Source organism: Podarcis melisellensis (assembly GCF_964234715.1).
Source record: "Podarcis melisellensis genome assembly, chromosome: 18".
Classification (NCBI taxonomy): Eukaryota; Metazoa; Chordata; class Lepidosauria; order Squamata; family Lacertidae; genus Podarcis; species Podarcis melisellensis.
The window spans coordinates 5,293,371-5,317,042 of NC_138536.1; the positions used below are offsets into that span (position 1 = coordinate 5,293,371).

At 49.2% G+C, this 23,672-nt stretch overlaps 1 protein-coding gene across 1 annotated transcript; it reads left to right on the forward strand.

Annotated features, from left to right (window-relative positions):
* Positions 1 to 11,450: 11,450 nt before the first annotated feature.
* LRRC25 (leucine rich repeat containing 25) lies at positions 11,451 to 23,281 on the forward strand. Its single transcript, XM_081895816.1, has 3 exons — positions 11,451 to 11,542; positions 14,693 to 15,529; positions 23,005 to 23,281. Exons 2-3 carry the CDS (start codon positions 14,694 to 14,696, stop codon positions 23,147 to 23,149), a joined length of 981 nt encoding a protein of 326 aa, XP_081751942.1. The 5' UTR covers positions 11,451 to 11,542; position 14,693; the 3' UTR covers positions 23,150 to 23,281.
* Positions 23,282 to 23,672: the final 391 nt, after the last annotated feature.

The window sequence follows — 23,672 nt, forward strand, 5'->3', positions numbered from 1 at the left end:
ATAAATTGGGAAGGTATATGAAAATATATCTGTAAGCTAAACAAGCTGTAGCTCGCCCCTAAAAAAAATTACGCACAAATAACATTGGGATTCATTGACTGTATGGGGAAATAAATTGGGAAGGTATATGAAAATATATCTGTAAGCTAAACAAGCTATAGCTCGCCCCTAAAAAAAATTACACACAAATAACATTGGGATTTATTGATTGTATGGGGAAATAAATTGGGAAGCTATATGGAAATATACGGCAAGGACCGCATTGCATACAAAGATTAAAAATACGATACTTTTCCTTTTCTTTTTTGCCCTTATCATCCTTTATTATTTGATTCACACAATATACATTCCTTACAACAAGTCCAAAGTAAACAGACAGCTCCAATATCAAATCAAACATTGGGATTCATTGATTGTTTGAGGAAATAATTTGGGAAGCTATATGGAAATATCTGGCAAGGACCCAGTTACATACAAAGATTAAAAGTAAGTACAATACTTGTTTTATTTTGCTTTTATCATCCTTTATTATTTGATTCACATAATATACATTCTTTACAACAAACAACTCTAGAGTAAACAGACAACTCAAAAATAAAATCGGGGGGGGGGGAGGATTAAAAAATTAAAGGAGGGAAAACGACAACAACTGGATGTACATTTCCAAAATACATAAGATAAAAAAAGAATAAAATGAAACCTACATACAGCAACAGTGTTTTGTGTTGTGTAGGCTCCGATGATGTAAGTCACGGGCCCCACCCATCAGTGGACTACTATGGTGATACAGTAAAGGTAAAGGTAAAGGGACCCCTGACCATTCGGTCCAGTCGTGGCCGACTCTGGGGTTGCAGTGCTCATCTCGCTTTACTGGCCAAGGGAGCCGGCGTACAGCTTCCGGATCATGTGGCCAGCATGACTAAGCTGCTTCTGGCGAAGCAGAGCAGCGCATGGAAACGCCGTTTACCTTCCCGCCGGAGTGGTACCTATTTATCTACTTGCACTTTGACGTGCTTTCAAACTGCTAGGTTGAAAGGAGCAGGGACCGAGCAACGGGAGCTCACCCAGTCATGGGGATTTGAACCGCCAATCTTCTGTTCAGCAAGTCCTAGGCTCTGCGGTTTAACCCACAGCGCCACCCGCATCCCTTATGGTTATGCAGTATTGATATTAAATTTAAAAAATGCATTGTATTAACTGCAATTGCATTGTACAGGTTATGACACTTAATTTCATGCTAATAAAACGACTTATAATTATTAGCCGTTTGCGTTCTGTATTTACACCTATTGTTATTTCATGTTATGGCAAGTTTCTAGAGACTAGATTATGAGTCTTTGTGCAATGTGTTTCTAAAGGAACTTTTGTTATTGCCAAATGCCAATGTGTCTGCGTTATTAAGTTTGTTATGAATAAAAAAACATTTTAAGTTAGAGCTTAATAATTACCATATTTCTCCGTCTATAAGACACCACCATGTATAAGACACCCCCTATTTGGGGGGATTAAGATTTAAGAAAACGGGGCTAGATGTGTCCGTGTATAAGATGCCCCTTATTTTTTGACATTATTTTTTGGGGGGGGAACCTAGTCTTATACATGGAAAAATATGGTGTTTCACTATTAATATACTTCTTAATTGTATTTCACTATTAATATACTTCTTAACTGTATTACAGTTCAACCATTACTTTGATAAAATACATATTTTGTTATGTGCAAATGGCTTGAGATCCCTATTAGTTCCAAAAATTACCATATAGCATATATTCAACACAAAAACAGTGACAATTTGTTGTTGACAAAGGACAGCTGGACATATAAAGGGCCCCATTGCCTTCAGTAGCTTTGGGCCTCATCAAACCGAAATCCGGCCCTGATCCTGACATGTGTAGGTGCCAACTCCCCTGCAGCCCTGGGTACCCAAGCACCCACAAAATTCCCCATGAAGGGCGCCCACAAATTTCTTTTAAAAAATAAATAAATATGCTCTTCAGGTTTATACATCTCACTAAATTTACCATCATTTTGACGTATCAAAACTTGACTTCCTTCCCCCTCTTTCCTTTCTGCATTTCCCTAAATTTATTTTTAATATCTTCTGCATATTCCGAATTCGCTTAATTTGCTCATTTATTCGTCTACATTAAATATATTCTCTTATGAAACTGCAGGCTGTTACAATAGCCCTGCCAGTGTTCTCATCTGTTTACAGTTAATCTGTAAATATTCAGTAAACAGTTTCCATTCTTTTATAAAAAGTTTCACCATTTCTGCATATTCCATAAGGTTTTTGTATCCGTTTTTTCGTTTACTGGGACTTTTTCTTTTTTCCACTCTGGGGCGAGTAACATTCTTGCCACTGTAGTAGCATACATAAATAACATCAAGGCTAGTATGTTTCCGAGCACAATTTAAAGGTGCTAACCTTGAAAGCCTCAGCCCAGTATATCTGAAGAAGCGTCTCCACCCCCATTGTCCAGCCTGGACACTGAGGTCCAGCTCCGATGGTCTTCTGGCGGTTCCCTCCCTGCGAGAAGTAAGGTTACAGGGAACCAGGCAGAGGGCCTTCTCGGTGGTGGGCCCACCCTGTGGAACGCCCTCCCAGCAGATGTCAAGGAAATAAACAACTATCTGACTTTTAAAAGACATCTGAAGGCAGCCCTGTTTAGGGAAGTTTGAGCTTTTATTTTGTTTTTAATATCCTGTTGGAAGCTGCCCAGAGTGACTAGGGAGGCCCAGTCAGATGGGCGGGGTATAAGTAATAACATCATCATTATTATTATTATTAGTCCACCAGTGGGTGGTGCTGTGGGTTAAACCATAGAGCCTAGGACTTGCCGATTAGAAGGTCGGCGGTTCGAATCCCCGCGACGGGGTGAGCTCCCGATGCTCGGTCCCTGCTCCTGCCAACCTAGCAGTTCGAAAGCACATCAAAGTGCAAGTAGATAAATAGGTACCACTCCGGCGGGATTGTAAACAGCACCTCCGTGCGCTGCTCTGGTTCTCCAGAAGCGTCTTAGTCCTGCTGGCCACATGACCTGGAAGCTGTACGCCGGCTCCCTTGGCCAGTAAAGCGAGATGAGCGCCGCAACCCCAGAGTCGGTCACGACTTGACCTAATGGTCAGAGGTCCCTTTACCTTTAACCTCAGGCATGGCTATACTGGCTATACTGAATAGCAGCAGCTGTGGAGGAGTTCAGGCAGAGTCTTTCCCAGCGCTACATAGAGATGACAGGCATTTCACCCTTCTGCATGCAAAGCAGGTGTTCTGAGGTGCAGCCCTGCTATATTCATAGACCTGGGAATAAAAACCACATAGCACTAGATGGATGGAGACAAACCCAACTGTGGCTGATGGTTGCATGTTTGGCAAAGGCCACCAGGTGGCGTCCCAGTGCTAGCGATGGATGGGGAAAGGTTTTCATTCTAGAACTGTACAATTGCAGAGTTCGAGGGCACCCCAGAGGTCATCCAGCCTTACCCCCCCGCCATGCAGGAATCTCAGCTTAAATCATCTATGACGGATGGCCGTCCAACCTCTACTTATAAACATCCAAAGAAAGAGAGACCACCACAGCTCTTAACATCAGAGAAGTTATTGCTGATGTTTAGTCTCTTGTAACTTGGAAGCCACGGGTTCAAGTCCTGCCCTCCAGAGCAGGAGAAAACAAGCCTGTGTGACAGCCCTTGAGATATAGGAAGATGCCTCTCATATCTCTCTCTTTTTTTAAAAAAAGATATTTATTAAAAAATTTAGAGGTACAGAAGGAGAAAACAAAAAACATCATTTTAAACAAAAATAAAATAGAATACAAAAAAGAAAAAATGAAAATGAAAAAGAAAGAACAGAGAATTAAAATCCATTAAGAAAAAACAAGAAAAAATACAACAAATCTTCCCATTACTTATCTTTCATTAGCTTAGTTCCCTGACCTCCTCGCACCTCCCTTTCTTGTATTCTAGGTCAATTATCCATTTCAGCAAATCCTTTCCCTCTTTTCACATTTTTGTCCTGTAATTTATCTTGATATTAACATCTTTACTTTCCCTCCTTTCCCCAATTAGCAGTCTGTTTTTTCCTAAATCTTTGTAACAATTCTGCTGAAATCAGATAAATTCATTCCAACATCATTCTAACATTCATTAATTTTGCGATGTTTCTGTAAATAGTCTTTAAATTTCTTCCAATCTTCCTCCACCGACTCTTCTCCCTGGTCTCGGATTCTGCCAGTCATTTCCGCCAGTTCCATGTAGTTCATCACCTTCATCTGCCATTCTTCCCGGGTAGGTAGATCTTGTGTCTTCCAGTACTTTGCAATAAGTATTCTTGCTGCTGTTGTAGCATACATAAAGAAAATTCTGTCCTTCTTTGACACCAATTGGCCGACCATGCCCAGGAGAAAGGCCTCTGGTTTCTTCAGAAAGGTATATTTAAATACCTTTTTCATTTCATTATAGATCATCTCCCAGAAAGCCTTAATCCTTGGGCTCCTCTCATATCTCCTCTCAGTCTCTGCTTTTCCAGGCTAGACGACCCAGCTCCTTCAACCGCTCTTCATACGGCTTGGTTTGATCATTTTGGTTGCCTTCCTCTATGCATGTTCCGCTCACTGGAAGGACAGATCCTGAAGCTGAGGCTCCCAGACTTTGGCCACCTCATGAGAAGAGAAGTCTGCCTAGAAAAGACCCTGATGTTGGGAAAGATGGAGGGCGCAAGGAGAAGGGGGCGACAGAGGATGAGATGGTGGGACAGTGTTCTCGAAGCTACCAGCATGAGTTTGACCAAACTGCGGGAGGGAGTGGAAGACAGGAGGGCCTGGCGTGCTCTGGTCCATGGGGTCACGAAGAGGCGGACATGACTAAACAACTAAGCAACAACAATGCATGTTCCAGCTTGTCAACATCCTTCTTAAATTGTGGGGCCCAGAACTGAACACGGAACTCCAGGTTGTGGTCTGACCAAAGCAGAAGACAACAGGACTATGACTTCCCTAGACTTCTGTGGACACAGCCTAGAATAGCATTAGCCTTTTTTGCTGCTGCATCACGCTGTTGACTCACAGTTGAGCTTGTGGTCTACCAAGACCCCCTAGATTATGGTTACCAGATTTTTTTCAATGAATCAGGGGACACTTTATTTTTTTGAAGCTGAGTAGCAACAGGGAATCAGTAGTGGGGATGGTGAGGCTAAAGACCCTAGGCCCAAGCACACATGCATATTGTATAAAGGTGCAAAGCCCTTCTTTCGCAGCCTGTGAAACATACTGTGTTATTTATTTTATAGTACAGTACATTGATTATTAGGGACGCGGGTGGCGCTGTGGGTTAAACCACAGAGCCTAGGTCTTGCTGATCAGAAGGTCGGCGGTTCGAATCCCCGCAATGACGGGGTGAGCTCCCATTGCTTGGTCCCTGCTCCTGCCAACCTAGCAGTTCGAAAGCACGTCAAAGTGCAAGTAGATAAATAGGTACCGCTTCGGCGGGAAGGTAAACGGCGTTTCCGTGCACTGCTCTGGTTCGCCAGAAGCGGCTTAGTCCTGCTGGCCACACGACCCGGAAGCTGTACGCCGGCTCCCTCGGCCAATAAAGCGAGGTGAGCACCGCAACCCCAGAGTCGGCCACGACTGGACCTAATGGTCAGGGGTACCTTTACCTTTAAGCTACTGAAGGTAATGGGGCCCATTATATGTCCGACTGTCCTTTGTCAGCGACAAATTGCCGCTGTTTTTTGTGTTGAATATATGCTATATGGTAATTTATGGACCTAATAGGTATCTCAAGCCATTTGCACATGTTGCCCTGCAACCAGTCCATGCAGAATGTAGGCACCCTACATATAGAAAGGAGCAAACCAGTGATATTTTAGGGAGCAGGCGAGCAGGCGGGGCCCATGACCTACATCAGAGGAGCCTACACAACACAAAACACTGTTGCTGCATGTCACTTTTATTTTATTTGTTTTTTGTCTTATATTTTGGAAATGTACATCCAGTTTTTTTCTCCTTTTTGGGGGTCCTAAGCTATAGCTTAGGGACGCAGGTGGCGCTGTGGGTTAAAGCCTCAGCGCCTAGGACTTGCCGATTGAAAGGTTGGCGGTTCGAATCCCTGCGGCGGGGTGCGCTCCCGCTGCTCGGTCCCAGCGCCTGCAAACCTAGCAGTTCGAAAGCACCTCCGGGTGCAAGTAGATAAATAGGGACCGCTTACCAGCGGGAAGGTAAACGGCGTTTCCGTGTGCGGCTCTGGCTCGCCAGAGCAGCGATATCACGCTGGCCACGTGACCCGGAAGTGTCTCCGGACAGCGCTGGCCCCTGGCCTCTTAAGTGAGATGGGCGCACAACCCCAGAGTCTGTCAAGACTGGCCCGTACGGGCAGGGGTACCTTTACCTTTACTTAAGCTATAGCTTGTTTAGCTTATACATAAATCCAGCACTGGTTCAAAGGACACAGCGTAGAAACAGAAGCTTTCTCCAACTCAGCTCTCGAAACCGAAAGCCTAGAGTCTCCTTTAGCTGCGAATGGCTTTGGCAAGTGGTAAAATGAGGACAGGCTTCTGAGACCGTTTCGGAGAGCTCTGATACGAGCTTCAGCTGTAGCTGATGATCTGTTATTTTTCGCCAGAGCTTTCCGAGAACGGGGGTGGGGGGTGGGGTGAGGGGGTGTCCCCATAAAAGGAAGTAACCTTTCCTGTGTTCTGCCTCAGAAGAATGTGGTCAAACCAAAAGCAAAACTCAGAAGGTTTGCAAAAGAGGAACGCAACTCCAATGGTTAAATGCTGAAAGAAAGGGAGATACGACAAATAAATATAAATAGCTACGGGAGACATCGCGGCCACAATATCAAGCTTTTCCCTCATTCACTTTCTCACAAACTCTCCCACAGAATTGTAGAGTTCGAAGGGATCCCAAGAGCAATTTCGTCCTGTCCTTGGCAATGCAGAAAGTGCCCCCCGATTCTTAGGAATTTGAAGAAGAAGTAAAAAAACCCACACAATTTTGAAACCAGCGGTTAAAATCTGTTCCGGTTGACCCAGTCTGCCATATTGGTTCCAAATGGCCTCCGCTTTGTGATAGGAATTTTGAGGTCTTAGATACATATGGTAATGTTCCTAAGTGTACCAGCCAAGCACGTACAGTGGTACCTCGGCTTACATACGCTTCAGGTTACAGACTCCACTAACCCAGAAATAGTGCTTCAGGTTAAGAACTTTGCTTCAGGATGAGAACAGAAATTGGGCTGCGGCAGCGCGGCGGCAGCGGGAGGCCCCATTAGCTAAAGTGGTGCTTCAGGTTAAGAACAGTTTCAGGTTAAGAACAGACCTCTGGAACGAATTGAGTACTTAACCCGAGGTACCACTGTACATAGATCAGCACAGGAGGACCAACCTGGAACCATTTTGATTCCTAAACTGAGCAAATGTTTTCTCTGCAAGGTCAAAGTGGGAAACCTCCCCATTGTCTCTTTCCTCACAAATCCTGTCTTAAGGGCACATTCAAGATATGACTAGGGCAGTGTTTCCCAACCTTTTTTGGGCAAAGGCACACTTGTTTCATGAAAAAAATCTCGAGGCACACCACCATTAGAAAATGTTTAAAAAATTAACTCTGTGCCTATATTGACTATATATAAAGTAACTCTCTTTAATAGGCATCAAATAAACACAAAGAAAGTACCGTATTTTTCGCCCCATAGGACGCAGTTTTCCCCTCCAAAAATAAAGGGGAAATGTGTGTGCGTCCTATGGGGCGAATGCAGGCTTTCTCTGAAGCCTGGAGAGCAAGAGGCATCGGTGCGTACCGACCCCTCTCGCTCTCCAGGCTTCAGGAAGCTGTCCGCAAGCCTTGCGCGCCCGGCAGGAGCTCCCGCCCAGCGCGCAAGGCTTGGGGCGGCAGCCTGTTGCCCGAAGCACAGGGAGCCCTCCGGAGGGCTCCCCGTGCTTCGGGCGAGTGTCTGCAAGCCTTGCACGCCCGGCAGGAGCTCCCGGCAGGCGCGCAAGGCTTGGGGCGGCAGCCTGTTGCCCGAAGCACAGGGAGCCCTCTGGAGGGCTCCCCGTGCTTCGGGCGAGTGTCTGCAAGCCTTGCGCGCCCGGCAGGAGCTCCCGCCAGGCGCGCAAGGCTTGGGGCGGCAGACTGTTGCCCGAAGCACAGGGAGCCCTCCGGAGGGTGCCCCGTGCTTCGGGCGAGTGTCTGCAAGCCTTGCGCGCCCGGCAGGAGCTCCTGCCAGGCGCGCGAGGCTTGGGGCAGCAGCCTGTTGCCCGAAGCACGCGGAGCCCTCCGGAGGGTGCCCCGTGCTTCGGCGAGTGTCTGCAAGCCTTGCGCGCCCGGCAGGAGCTCCCGCCAGGCGCGCGAGGCTTGGGGTGGCATCTGTTGCCCGAAGCACAGGGAGCCCTCCGGAGGGTGCCCCGTGCTTCGGGCGAGTGTCTGCAACCCTGCGCACCCGGCAGGAGCTCCTGCCAGGCGCGCAAGGCTTGGGGCGGCAGCCTGTTGCCCGAAGCACAGGGAGCCCTCCGGAGGGCTCCCCGTGCTTCGGGCGAGTGTCTGCAAGCCTTGCGCGCCCGGCAGGAGCTCCCGCCAGGCGCGCAAGGCTTGGGGCGGCAGCCTGTTGCCCGAAGCACAGGGAGCCCTCCGGAGGGTGCCCCGTGCTTCGGCGAGTGTCTGCAAGCCTTGCGCGCCCGGCAGGAGCTCCTGCCAGGCGCGCAAGGCTTGGGGCGGCAGCCTGTTGCCCGAAGCACAGGGAGCCCTCCGGAGGGCTCCCCGTGCTTCCGGCGAGTGTCTGCAAGCCTTGCGCGCCCGGCAGGAGCTCCTGCCAGGCGCGCAAGGTTTGGGGCGGCAGCCTGTTGCCCGAAGCACAGGGAGCCCTCCGGAGGGCTCCCCGTGCTTCGGGCGAGTGTCTGCAAGCCTTGCGCGCCCGGCAGGAGCTCCCGCCAGGCGCGCAAGGCTTGGGGCGGCAGCCTGTTGCCCGAAGCACAGGGAGCCCTCTGGAGGGCTCCCTGTGCTTCGGGCGAGTGTCTGCAAGCCTTGCGCGCCCGGCAGGAGCTCCCGCCAGGCGCGCGAGGCTTGGGGCAGCAGCCTGTTGCCCGAAGCACGCGGAGCCCTCCGGAGGGTGCCCCGTGCTTCGGCGAGTGTCTGCAAGCCTTGCGCGCCCGGCAGGAGCTCCCGCCAGGCGCGCGAGGCTTGGGGTGGCATCTGTTGCCCGAAGCACAGGGAGCCCTCCGGAGGGTGCCCCGTGCTTCGGGCGAGTGTCTGCAAGCCTTGCGCGCCCGGCAGGAGCTCCCGCTGGGCGCGCGAGGCTTGGGGCGGCAGCCTGTTGCCCGAAGCACGCGGAGCCCTCCGAAGGGCGCCCCGTGCTCCGCGCTGCCAGCTGCCGCCCGCAAGCCTTGCGCTCCCGGGGGGAGATCCCCCGGTGCGCAAGACTTGCCAACACCAGCGCCGAGAGGCGATGGGATTTGGGAGGGAGCTCGCTCGCCGCCCCGCGTGTGCTCGCCGCCGCCGCCCCGCCTCTCGCCGCCGGACTCGCCCGCCTCCCTCCCACGGCACACCAGGCAACGGCTCGCGGCACACTAGTGTGCCGCGGAACACCGGTTGGGAAACACTGGACTAGGGTGTGAGCCTGTGACCTGGCCCAGGAACTAAGTATTTATCATTACAAAAGACTGGCCAGGCTACCCAGGCAATCCAATCAAGTAACCTGCCAGACAGGAGATAAACAAGGACAGGAGAAAAACAACATTCAAATTTCTGTTTAGACCGCCTTTTCTGTGATGTAGGTGTGATGTATCTGAGGGGTGGTCTTAGGTTACACCCCTTCTGTGATGTAGGTATGATGTTTCTGGGGGTGGTCTTGATCCACAGGGTGGCAATTTCAAAAGTCTTTATAAGGCCTTGCTTGCCATTTTTCTGGGTTCCTCCTCCTTTCCTGTGTGTGAGGGGAGCACCCTGTTGTAACAGCTTTAATACAGATCAGGCTTAATAGCTGCTTTGCTTCTCAATATTCTCTGGTTGGCCTCTGTTATCTTCTCCTACCAATAGGGAACCCATGTAAGGACTCTATATGGGCTCTTGGATACCCCATAAGGGAAAAGGGAAATTTTTCTTTACAACAGCTTGGATCGAAACAAAGAAAACAGTTCCCTGATCCCTGGAACCAATGTGCAAAACCTCCTTTATGCCATCTCTTTTATATATATATGTTGTTGTTGTTGTTGTTTAGTCGTTTAGTGGTGTCCGCCTCTTCATGACCCCATGGACCAGAGCACGCCAGGCACTCCTTTCTTCCACTGCCTCCCGCAGTTTGGTCAAACTCATGCTGGTAGCTTCGAGAACACTGTCCCACCATCTTGTCCTCCGTCGTCCCCTTCTCCTTGTGCCCTCCATCTTTCCCAACATCAGGGTCTTTTCCAGGGAGTCTTCTCTTCTCATGAGGTGGCCAAATATTGGAGCCTCAGCTTCAGGATCTGTCCTTCCTGTGAGCACTCAGGGCTGATTTCCTTCAGAATGGATACGTGTGATCTTCTTGCAGTCCATGGGACTCTCAAGAGTCTCCTCCAGCACGAGAATTCAAAAGCATCCATTCTTTGGCGATCAGCCTTCTTTATGGTCCAGCTCTCACTTCCATACATCACTACTTGGAAAACCAGAGCTTTAACTATACGGACATTTGTCAGCAAGGTGATATCTCTGCTTTTTAAGATGCTGTCTAGGTTTGTCATTGCTTTTCTCCCAAGAAGCAGGCGTCTTTTAATTTCGTGGCTGCTGTCACCATCTGCAGTGATCATGGAGCCCAAGAAAGTAAAATCGCTCACTGCCTCCATTTCTTCCCCTTCTATTTGCCAGGAGGTGAATGGGCCCAGTGGCCATGATCTTAGTTTTTTTTTATGTTGAGCTTCAGACCATATTTTGCGCTCGTGTGTATATACTGTATTTTTTGCTCTATAAGACTCACTTTTCCCCTCCTGAAAAGTAAGGGGAAATGTGTGTGCGTCTTATGGAGCGAATGCAGGCTGTGCAGCTATCCCAGAAGCCAGAACAGCAAGAGGGATCGCTGCTTTCACTGCGCAGCGATCCCTCTTGCTGTTCTGTCTTCTGAGATTCAGAATATTTTTCTTCTTGTTTTCCTCCTCCAAAAACCAGGTGCGTCTTGTGGTCTGGGGCGTCTTATAGAGCGAAAAATACGGTATATTGTGTGTGTGTGTGTGTGTGTGTGTATACTGTTTTACAATTTAAAATACTCCACCTGAGCTCCTCCCCTCTATTGAACAGCCTCCACCTCTTGGACCACCACCTCCCATCCTGGCCCCTTGGGCTCAGAACCCCCGAAACCGAAACCCCCCAATTCTTGTAGGGCGTCTGAACACTGCCTCTCTTGTCGGGTTGAGCAAGGCAAGGTTTCCCCAGAGCAAGCTTTCCTTTCTGCTACTATTTCCTCTCTTGCCTCCGCCCCCCCCCCAAAGAGGGAAGTTGAGCTTCTCCTTTTTCCCTCCCCACAAGCGATGTCAAGAGTCCCGAGGCAGAAGGCAGACGTCCGAGATCTCTGCAAGAAACAGGTAGGGCTGGGGTGTTTTCGGGGTTTGTTGAGGGGGCGCTAAGCACAGAATTGAGGGCCTCTCTGCCCTGGAGGGAGGTGGGGGTTGGGTCAGTGCTGAAACTGTCAACATGTGAGCTCCTGGGTCAGGCCATTTGGGTCAGTGTTGTCGGCACGGACCGGCAACTGCTCTCCCGGGTTTCCCAGCTCGGCGGCGGTGGATGGGCACCGCCAGCCGGGACCTAGAGGTGTCAGGATTCGAACCCAGGACTTCCCACGTGCAAAGGATGAGCTGTGATCCTTCCCGGGAAGGCGTCCCAAGGCCCTAGTCCTCATGAACCCAAATAACCACAGAATCATAGAATCGTACTCCAGCTTGCTGCAGGGCAGTTATCTCAGTTTAAAGCATCCGTGGCAGACTGCCTAAAAACCTGCGAGGAAGGAGAGTCCACCACCTGAGTCGGATTCTCCTCTTTAGTGACTTGAAGCCGTGGGTTCGAGTCCTGCCCTCCAGAGCAGGGGCAAACAAGCTTGCTCCTTTTTCCGTGAGACAGCCCTTGAGATATTTGAAAAGGGCTTTCATGTTTTCTCTTTCCCGGGCGAAATATACCTAGCTCCTTCAACCGTTCCTCATCAGGCTTGTTTCCCAGACCCTTGGCCGCCCTCCTCTGCACGCTTTCCTGTTTGTCTGTACCCTTCTTAAAATGGGGCGCCCAGAACTGGACACAGTATTCCAGGTGTGGTCTGACCAAGGCACTCTTACTTCGCGCTGGTGCAAACGGAGGACGCTGCCTTATCAGTCTTGTCCACACTGACCGGTAGCAACTCTCATGGGGTTTCCGCAGCGCCTGGGATGGGCGTAGCCTGGAGAGAGATTCAAGGGCCGGGGAGAGGAGTTTAGGGGCCAAATCCAGCACCCACCGCTGCCTTAAGAGTATGAGATACACCTTCCTGTAACAGGTCCTCATCGCAGGCAGCAAATGTCATGCTCTCCTATCATTGCAAAACACATCTCCCAAGGCTTCTGGGAGTTGTTTATTATTATTATTATTATTATTATTATTATTATTATTATTATTATTATTATTTATTTTACAAGGTTGTTAATTGCACTTCACCAGATGTTAACCTATTACAGCCTTTGTAAGAATGGATTCCAAGTATCATTGAATTTATCCATGTTTATATGTTGTTCAGGGACACGGGTAGCGCTGTGGGTTAAACCACAGAGCCCAGGACTTGCCGATCAGAAGGTCGGCGGTTCGAATCCCCACGACGGGGTGAGCTCCCATTGCTCGGTCCCTGTTCCTGCCCACCTAGCAGTTCGAAAGCACATCAAAGTGCAAGTAGATAAATAGGTACCACTCCAGCGGGAAGGTAAACGGCGTTTCCGTGCGCTGCTCTGGTTCGCCAGAAGCGGCTTAGTCCTGCTGGCCACATGACCCGGAAGCTGTACGCCGGCTCCCTCGGCCAGTAAAGCGAGATGAGCGCCGCAACCCCAGAGTCGGTCACGACTGGACCTAATGGTCAGGGGTCCCTTTACCTTTACTTTATATGTTGTTCATATGTTGTGAGTTTTTGATCCAGTCGTAGAAGGGAGCCGCATTTTTATTTTCCCAATTCAACAGGATCAGCCTTTTTTGCCGTGCTTAAGGCAGCCATGGGCAACCTTTGACCCTCCAGATGTTTTGGGTTTTTTAATTTTTTAATTAATTTTCACAAAATTATAAACAAAACAAACAGATACACAAACAGGCATAGATCATAACCTTCTTAAAATTACACTTATGAACATTGTTAAGTGACTTCCTCGCTTCCCCTTGGTTGAATTTCCACACACTTCCTTTTAACGGTTTTCCAAATCAAAGTTCCCTTGATTTGAACATTAACATCTTTATATCCTTTAATTTTAAAATTAAACATATTGATTCATCACTTAACTTATATAAAATCCTAAGCCAATTAAATACCCGCAAGCTGTTTCCAGTTAATTTAATTTTACATGTTTAACTAAATAATCATTAAATTTTGTCCATTCTTCCTGATACTCCTCCTCCTTCTGGTCGCGGACTCTTCCGGTTAGGTCGGCTAGCTCTGAAAATTTGCCGGCCCTCCAGATGTTTTGGGACTACAATTCCCATCATCCTTGACCACCGGTCCTGTTAGCTAGGGATCATGGGAGTTGTAGTCCCGAAACATCCGGAGGGCTGAAGGTTGCCTATGCCTGGGTTAAAGACACAGAGAGTCCATTTGTATTGTCCTTTTCGTAAGGTTCCTCGTGCTGGGCATACAATTCAAGAGGATATTTTACTCTGTAAATGTAAGGTTGTTCCGTACGGTTCTGTGGACGGTTTCAGTTACCTTCTGCTGAAAATCTTTCAATACAGTGGTACTTCACGTTAAGTACTTAATTCGTTCCAGAGGTCTGTACTTAACCTGAAACTGTTCTTAACCTGAAGCACCACTTTAGCTAATGGGGCCTCCCGCTGCTGCCGCGCCACCGGAGCACGATTTCTGTTCTCATCCTGAAGCAAAGTTCTTAACTTGAAGCACTATTTCTGGGTTAGCGGAGTTTGTAACCTGAAGCATATGTAACCTGAAGGGTATGTAACCTGAGGGAGCTAAAAGCCCATGGATCCTCAGGATTTTTGCATTGGGTCACCCCAAATTCACCATCCGATCACATAGCATGTCCATGGCTACAGCCTGCACACAAAAAACCACGCACCCACTGTTTCGTGGGGCCGCAATGGCGCAAAAAACGTGGTTACAAAGCACGGATCCACACGGATCCTCAGGATTTTTGCATTGGGCTACTCCAAACTCACCATCAAACCACGTCTGTGGCCACAGCGTGAACCACAAAAATCATACATCCACTGTTTTGTTCAGAATATTTGTTTTCTTGTTTTCCTTCTCTAAAAACGAGGTGTGTCTTATGGAGCGAAAAACACGGTATCAGTCTAGATGACTCTTGTGGTTGCTTGCAGCGCCACAACTCCATGACGCAGCTAAGATGTGTGAAGTGGGAACTGACCCAAATTGGCTCCACACTTGGGCCTGACCAGGGAACGATGGGAAGGGGTCTTCACTGCCAACGGGACCCCTGCCAACCTTCCCTTCCCCACATTCACCCTGGCCCCCTCCCCCTTTCCAAATTGTGTCTCCGCAGGATGTGGCGCCTCCTGGTGACCGCCATCTTCTGCCTCCTCGCCCGGCCCGCGTACCCCAAGTGCCCTTTGCCCAACCAAACCCACCCCCCGGAGAATCTGGCCCGGTTCTTCCAGGACTCTGCGGATACGCTGGCACTCGCCAGCTGCGGAATCCCTGAAATCCCTGACGACGCCACTTTGGGGCCCCGGGTGAAAGAGCTGGACTTGTCCGGGAACGACCTCCGATACTTGCCGGACGGTTTCCTGAGCCGCGCCGCCAAGGTGAGAAAGCTCCGCCTGTCGAACATCAGCCTGCAGGAACTAGCCCCCCAGTTCTTCGCCAATGCGTCCGGGCTGCAAGAGCTGTGGCTGGAGAAGAACCCTCTCCGCTGGGTGCCAACCGGGGCGTTCCACGGCTGCCTGGAGAAACTCGCCGTGGATTGCCAGTGCCCTGTGTCCGAGAGCATCCTGTTCTATTGCCAAAACTGCTCCGCCGACACCAACTGCCAGTGCTTCACCTCGGAAGGCCGGGCCCGTAACCTGAGCGACTTCCACGCCCAGCAGTGCCAAGGCATGCCCGGTTCACTCTATGCCGCCATCGTGGTGCCCATCTTAGCTGTGGTCCTCCTCGCCGGACTCGTTTATTTCCTGATCCGGAGGAAGGGGGCGGCTGCCATCAGCCACAACAAGAGGGACTCCTCTGCGTCCGAGGGGGTCCACGGGCAGCCGCGGTACATCAGCCACGCTGGCCCGCAGGGCGAAGGGGTCCATGGCTGCCACGCCAACTACGAAAACATCGACCACGGGGCCGGAACCAGGCAAGGCAAGCGGCGAGCCAGCAAGCCGTCGACAAGCAGGTAAGCTTTTTCTTTTAAAAAATGGTTTTATTTTTGCCTTCTTCGTTCCTTAAAACTGTAAGGAAGAATGGGGCAATCTTTATATACTGTATTTTTTTGCTCTATAAGTCTCACTTTCCTCCTCCTAAAAAGTAAGGGGAAATGTGTGTGCGTCTTATGGAGTGAATGCAGGCTGTGCAGCTATCCCAGAAGCCAGACCAGCAAGAGGGATCTCTGCTTTCACTGCGCAGCGATCCCTCTTGCTGTTCTGGCTTCTGAGATTCAGAATATTTTTTTCTTGTTTTCCTACTCCAAAAACTAGGTGTGTCTTGTGGTCTGGTGCATCTTATAGAGCAAACAATATGGTATATACTCGCCAGAGTGGTGCATGCTCTGGTTATCTCTCGCTTGGACTACTGCAATGTGCTCTACGTGGGGCTACCTTTGAAGGTGACCCAGAAACTACAACTAATCCAGAATGCGGCAGGTAGACTGGTGACAGGGAGTGGCCGCCGAGACCATATAACACCGGTCTTGAAAGACCTACATTGGCTCCCAGGACATTTCCAAGCACAATTCAAAGTGTTGGTGCGGACCTTGAAAGTCCTAAATTGCCTCGGTCCAGTATCCCTGAAGGAGCGTCTCCACCCCCATCGTTCAGCCTGGGCACTGAGGTCCAGCTCCGAGGGCCTTCTGGCGGTTCCCTCATTGCGAGAAGCCAAGTAACAGGGAACCAGGCAGAGGGCCTTCTCGGTGGTGGCACCCGCCCTGTGGAACGCCCTCCCACCAGATGTCAAAGAGAAAAATAACTACCAAACTTTCAGAAGACATCTGAAGGCAGCCCTGTTTAGGGAAGCTTTTAATGTTTAATAGGTTATTGTATTTTAGTGTTTTGTTGGAAGTCGCCCAGAGTGGCTGGGGAAACCCAGCCAGATGGGCGGGGTATAAAGAATAAATTATTTATTTATTCATTTATTTATTTAGGAGACCGCTGCTGATGAAAAACATGTTGGGATAATTGACTCTGTGTGAAGCATGCACAGAATGGCATGTAGTTAAAAATCCCAACTTGTTTACTTTAAGTAACCAAGTTACTAGTAGCAGCGTCTTGTTTCTGCTTCGTCCGTCATGCCTGCAACTGATTGTTTTCTGGAACTCTGCTTATGCTCTTCTAAGGTCTGGGTAAGGTCCTGCAACAGGTCAAATTTGCAAAACACCAATAAAACATTAGCAGGATTTTAACATTTCTTGTACAGTGGTACCTTGGGATGCAAATAGGATCCGTTTTGGAGCCCTGTTCGCTTCCTGAACAGAACGTAAGATGCAACAGCGCGTCTGTGCATGCGCAGTTCGCGATTTTCCGCGCATGTGTGTGACATCATTTTTACCATCTGCGCATGCGCGAGCGGCGAAACCCAGAAGTAACGCACTCCGTTACTTCCGGGTCGCCACGGAGCGCAACCCAAAAGCACTTATCTTGAAGCGTATTCATCCCAAGGTATGACTGTAATGTAACAACCACTTTGGATAATACAGACAGGTACAAAACATAAATTATGAAATAATATGCAGTTGAAAAGACCCGTGGAAGGGTCTCGAGATTTAGAGAAATCTCTCTATACGGATGCGCATCTGGTATTGTTATAAATTTTTATTTGAAAAACCGAATGAAAGCGATTTCAAAAAATAAGTTAATTTATTGCTGAATGTTTCAATTTTGCAAACGTCACATAAAAAGAGAAAACAGATGGCGATGGAGGGCTTAATGGCAAATTCAAGATATTTTTTAAACTTTTTTTAAAAAAGCATTTTCGCAGCGTTTTTAATATGAGTCTAGAAGGGGAAGAAATGGAGGCAGTGAGAGATTTTACTTTCTTGGGCTCCATGATCACTGCAGGTGGTGACAGAAGTCACGAAATTAAAAGACGCCTGCTTCTTGGGAGAAAAGCAATGACAAACCTGGACAGCACCTTAAAAAGCAGAGATATCACCTTGCTGACAAATGTCTGTATAGTTCAAGCTATGGTTTTCCCAATAGTGATGTATGGAAGTGAGAGCTGGACCATCAAGAAGGCTGATCGCCCAAGAATTGATGCTTTTGAATTCTGGTGCTGGAGGAGACTCTTGAGAGTCCAATGGACTGCAAGAAGATCAAACCTCTCCATTCTGAAGGAAATCAGCCCTGAGTGCTCACTGGAAGGAAAGATCCTGAAGCTGAGGCTCCAATACTTTGGCCACCTCATGAGAAGAGAAGACTCCCTGGAAAAGGCCCTGATGTTGGGAAAGATGGAGGGCGCAAGGAGAAGGGGACGACAGAGGACGAGATGGTGGGACAGTGTTCTTGAAGCCACAAACATGAGTCTGACCAAACTGCGGGAGGCAGCGGAAGACAGGAGTGCCTGGCGTGCTCTGGTCCGTGGGGTCACGAAGAGGCGGACATGACTAAACGACTAAACAACAACAAAGTTTCCACCTGGGAGGCCCCCAAGGTCACATCTGGGGGGTTCGAATCGGGGGGGGCAGTGTCCTAGGGAACTGTCTCCCGCAACCTCCCTGGTTTTGTCTTGACTCACTTCCCAGGAACTTCTCCATTCCAGTCAAAACACGGCTTGCAAACTCGCCCATAGGTTCAGTTTTCCAAACTTGGGTCTCCAGCTTTTGATGGGACTACAACTCCCATCACCCCTAGCTAGCAGGACCAGTGATCAGGGATGATGGGAACTGTAGTCCGAATACAGCTGGAGGGCCAAGTTTTGCGAGAACCTGATTTAGAAAGTGGAAGAGAGGTGTCAGCAGACCTTAGCTCCGAAGCAGGAAGTCCATTCTTCCTCCAAAACACTTCCCTCCAGCCCAGAGGTCAACCGAAGAGAAAAACCCAAATGCAAACTCTCTTAAAATGCTGACTATCAGCAATTTGGGCTGCGGCGCCTGCGGAGGAGCTGGCTTTGCAGAAGAAGCTGAGGCAGAAACGAGATTTCGCCTGTGGTTTTTAAATGAGCGGCAGGGATCTTCTTTGTGCTCCGTTTGCGGAGAAGCAGAAGGCAGCTGTCTCCTGAAAGCAAGTAGCAAAAAAAATGGCAGCTGTCTTCTTTGCACAGTGCGTCGCAGAGCGGCGGAACTCACCGCCACAGGAACCAGGGACGCCCGGCAACTCGGAGAGCTTTTAAAAAGGATCAGACCACATGCACGAAGGATCAAGGCTCTCCACGGTTCCTAGCCACAGTTCCTCAGCTGCTGATGGCATGTGGGTCTTGTCTTTTCTTTTCCAAATTTTTAAATTCATTTTATAACACTAATAAACAACACAAACAGAAAAACATACAATGCAAACAAATTCTTGTCTTACCCTTCCTTTTTCTAAACATTGTTAAGTGAGCTTCCCCAAGCCCCCCCAATCTGATTTTCATTTTACCTTATCTTTAGCAGTTTACATATACAGTGGTACCTCGGGTTACAGACGCTTCAGGTTACAGACTCCGCTAATCCAGAAATAGTACCTCGGATTAAGAACTTTGCTTCAGGATGAGAACAGAAATCACGCGGTGGCGGCAGCAGGAGGCCCCATTAGCTAAAGTGGTGCTTCAGGTTAAGAACAGTTTCAGGTTAAGAACAGACCTCCGGAACGAATTAAGTACTTAACCCGAGGTACCATTGTATCATAATTTTTAACCATTTTTTAATCACGCTTACTTTTACCATTAAAATCCCTTAATATTATCCCTTACAAATAATACTATTTTAAAAAACACTCTCTTCAAACCCTACAGCCCATATCCGCTTCCAAAGCTATTTTAAGATTTAAATATAAACATTTTCCCCCCTTCAAATATTCTTTAAACTTCTTCCAATCATCTTCTACCGTCTCTTCTCGGAGTCTCCTGGTCAGTTTGGCAAGTTCCATATAGTCCATCGTCTTCATCTGCCATTCTTTGATAGTTGGTACATGGGGATCTTAAAAGAGCCATCTTGTTGGGGACTGTGAGGACAGGATTCTGAGCTGTGATGAGCCCCCTTGGGGCTCATCCAGCTCCTTGTAGGGCTCTCATTACTTTCATTTTGTTGTTGTTGTTTAGTCGTTTAGTCGTGTCTGACTTTTCGTGTCCCCCTGGACCAGAGTACGCCAGGCCCTCCTGTCTTCCACTGCCTCCCGCAATTTGGTCAAACTCATGCTGGTAGCTTCAAGAACAATGTCCCACCATCTCGTCCTCTGTCGTCCCCTTCTCCTTGTGCCCTCCATCTTTCCCAACATCAGGGTCTTTCTCATGAGGTGGCCAAAGTACGTTTCCGAGCACAATTCAAAGTGTTGGTGCTGACCTTTAAAGCCCTAAACGGCCCAGTAGACCTGAAGGAGCGTCTCCACCTCCATGGTTCAGCCCAGACACTGAGGTCCAGCGCTGAAGGTCTTCTGGCAGTTCCCTACCTGCGAGAAGTGAGGTTGCAGGGAACCAGGCAGAGGGCCTTTTCGGTGGTGGTGCCCGCCCTGCGGAATGCCCTCCCACCAGATGTCAAAGAGAAAAACAACTACCAAACTTTTAGAAGACATCTGAAGGTAGCCCTGTTTAGGGAAGCTTTTAATGTTTGATGTATTACAGTATTTTAATATTTTTTAGAAAGCCGCCCAGAGTGGCTGGGGTATAAATAATAAATTATTATAATATTATTATTATTATTAAAGTCTTGGAGCCTCAGCTTCAGGATCTGTCCTTCCAGTCAGCACTCAGGGCTGATTTCCTTCAGAATGGAGAGGTCTGATCTTTTTGCAGTCCATGGGACTCTCAAGAGTCTCCTCCAGCACCAGAATTCAAAAGCATCCATTCTTCGGCAATCAGCCTTCTTTATGGTCCAGCTCTCACTTCCATACATCACCACTGGGAAAACCAGAGCTTGAACTATACGTACCTTTGTTGGCAAGGTGATGTCTCTGCTTTTTAAAAAGCTGTCTAGGTTTGTCATTGCTTTTCTCCCAAGAAGCAGGCGCAACGGAGTCTCCGTGGACAGAGGCAGTCTACCTTAGAGTGGCAGAGAACAAGAGAGGGAGAAGTCAGTGGCTCCCACATCCTCGTGGGGCTCCTCATTTAGGGCATCTGTGAGGACTAGGATGCCGGATCCAGCGGGTCTCTTTTTAGATTCCCCGCTTTCAGAATTTGCACCCGAATTTTGCGATGTGAGCTCCCCAACCCACCAGCAGGCCCCCCAAAATAGCATATATTGTGGGGAGAGCAAGCAAAATGCATATATCCCTGAAAATATCACGCAGCCCATTAGAGGAAATTGTGAAAACGTGTACCTGCTAGCAGAACTGTTCGTGTACAATAGTTGAATTTGGTGAATTTTCGTTTCTTATTTTTTGAAAATTGCAGTAGAAACTCTGAGGGATTGGGGAAATGAGAGAAATAAATCGAAAGTGAAACTGCTTATAGAGGAATATATTGGGAGGGAAAGTCACAGAGATGTTGAACGGCTGTCCGTTTTGGGTGGGGCTAGGAGGTCACCCCAGGCTGTGCGTTGCGTAATTTGGTGGTGTCAGAAGTGGCCATGGGGAAATAAACTCGGTCTGGAAAAAGCAGTGGATCCGACCCCTGTCCCTGCCCCCAACAGAACAAACCGAGGGGCGTCCATTGTGGCGGCAGAGAGCACCATATTTTTCACTCTATAAGACGCACCAGACCACAAGACACACCTAGTTTTTGGAGGAGGAAAACAAGAAAAAAAAATATTCTGAATCTCAGAAGCCAGAACAGCAAGAGGGATCGCTGCGCAGTGAAAGCAGCAATCCCTCTTGCTGTTCTGGCTTCTGGGATAGCTGCGCAGCCTTCATTCGCTCCATAAGACGCACACACATTTCCCCTTCCTTTTTAGGAGGGAAAAAGTGAGTCTTATAGAGCTAAAAATACGGTAATTTTTCTCTTCCACGGCTAGCAATTCCAATTGTTGCTGAGTCACAGAGACTCTTGGATTTTGAGTCAGGATCTTGCGAGCCGGGCGTTTGTGCGCACCCATTCCAAAGGTGGCGGGAGAGTCACACGCCCATCCCAAGACAGCTCACACTCTTAGCTAATTTCCGATGGGGCAATATGCTCGCTCTGAGCTGACAGGAATAGATGTGTGTGTGTGGGGGGGGGTTGGGTGTGTGTGCAAATCCACAGGGTGCGACGCAACAGCTTGTTCCAAGGAAACTGGGAGGGGCTGCAGCTCAGGGGAGGAATACTTGCCTGGCATGCAGAAGGCACTGGGTTCAAGCAAGTTGCCTCAAATTTCAGCAGCAACACCAAAATCAAGCCCGTTTCAGTTGCAGCTCAGCCTGACCACTACGAAAAGACTTTCAGGCTGAGACCTTCCCTGCCCACAGACTGTCTTGCCAGAGTGGTGCATGCTCTAGTTATCTCCCGCTTGGACTACTGCCATGCACTCTACGTGGGGCTACCTTTGAACGTGACCGGGAAACTGCAATTAATCCAGAATGCGGCAGCTAGACTGGGGACTGGGAGTGGCCGCCGGGACCACTTAACTCTGGTCTTGAGAGATCTGCATTGGCTCCCATTACATTTCCGAGCACAATTCAAAGTGTTGGCACTGACCTTCAAACCTCTAAACGGCCTCGGTCCTATATCCATGAAGGAGCGTCCCCACCTCCATTGTCCAGCCCAGACACTGAGATCCAGCGCCAAGGGCCTTCTGGTGGTTCCCTGATTTTAAGAAGTCAGGTTACAGGGAACCAGACAGAGGGCCTTCTCAGTAGTGGTGCCCACCCTGTGGAATGCCCTCCCTTCAGATGTGAAGGAAATAAGCAGCTATCTTCTCTTTAAAAGACATCTGAAGGCTGTTCAGGGAAGTTTTTAATAAACCACAGAGCCTAGGACTTGCTGATCAGAAGGTCGGCGGTTCGAATCCCCGAGACGGGGTGAGCTCCCGTTGCTCGGTCCCTGCTCCTGCCAATGTAGCAGTTCGAAAGCACGTCAAAGTGCAAGTAGATAAATCAGTACCGCTCCGGCGGGAAGGTAAACGGCGCTTACGTGCGCTGTTCTGGTTCACCAGAAGCGGCTTAGTCATGCCGGCCACATGACTGTACGCTGTACACTGGCTCCCTCGGCCAATAAAGTGAGATGAGCGCCGCAACCCCAGAGTCGGTCATTACTGGACCTAATGGTCAGGGGTCCCTTAGGGACTCCAAATTTGTGTAGGATCACAGATATGGCCCCCCAAGCACACTTTGGAGAAACGCCGTCCCAGAAATTGCTGCCAACTCCTTTGCAGAATTTCAGTTTCCCATGGACCCCCTTGTCTTTCCCATGGCTCCTTCGCTTGCTCGGGAGCCAAGGGAAATTTGGGAGCCAAGGGAAGTTTGGACTCGCTTTGCAGCATATGGCCTTGCAATTCATTTAACAACAAACAAACAAACACTTGAAGTAGAAGAAAGGAAGGCGGTGGCTCAGGGAGGGAGGCACAAAAAACACACAAAAAACCCAATTCCTTTAATTTCTTCCTTTCGTCCACAGGATGAGCCCCGGAGCCCCTGATCCGGACGTCCCCCACGATGACCAGCCCGTCTATGCCAACACTCAGGATCTGTATTACAACTACAGCGGGGGACCCTCTCCGGGAAATGCTGAGGAAGACATTTATATTGTTCCTGATCAGTGACCCACATAAACACCACACCGGCTGGCTCCCCACCCCATTGCATCTGATGGTTTTATGGCAACTGGTGTATTCAATGCTCCTCTGGTGGAACACGCCCCCCCAACTCCTCCCTCCCTCCCTCCCCCTCCCCTCCCCTCCCCCACCCCTCCCCTCCCTCCCTCCCTTCCTTCCTTCCTTCCTTCCTTCCTTCCTTCCTTCCTTCCTTCCTTCCTTCCTTCCTTCCCCTCCCTCCCTCTCTCCCTCCCTCCTTTCTCATCTTACTTTTCCTTTCTTCCTTCCTTCCTTCCTTCCTTCCTTCCTTCCTTCCTTCCTTCCTTCCTTCCTTCCTTCCCTCCCTCCCTCCCTTCTTCCTTCCTTCCCTCCCTCCCTCCCTCCCTCCCTCCTTCCTTCCTTCCTTCCTTCCTTCCTTCCTTCCTTCCTTCCTTCCTTCCCCCTCCCTCCTTTCTCATCTTACTTTTCCTTCCTTCCTTCCTTCCCTCCCTCCCTCCCCCTTCCTTCCTTCCTCCCTCCCTCCCTCCCTCCC

Coding starts and splice junctions, on each gene's coding strand:
- LRRC25 (XM_081895816.1), top strand. CDS start 14,694: ATGTGGCGCCTCCTGGTGACCGCCATCTTCTGCCTCCTCGCCCGGCCC. Junction 15,530..23,004: donor AGCAAGCCGTCGACAAGCAG/GTAAGCTTTTTC, acceptor TTTCGTCCACAG/GATGAGCCCCGGAGCCCCTG.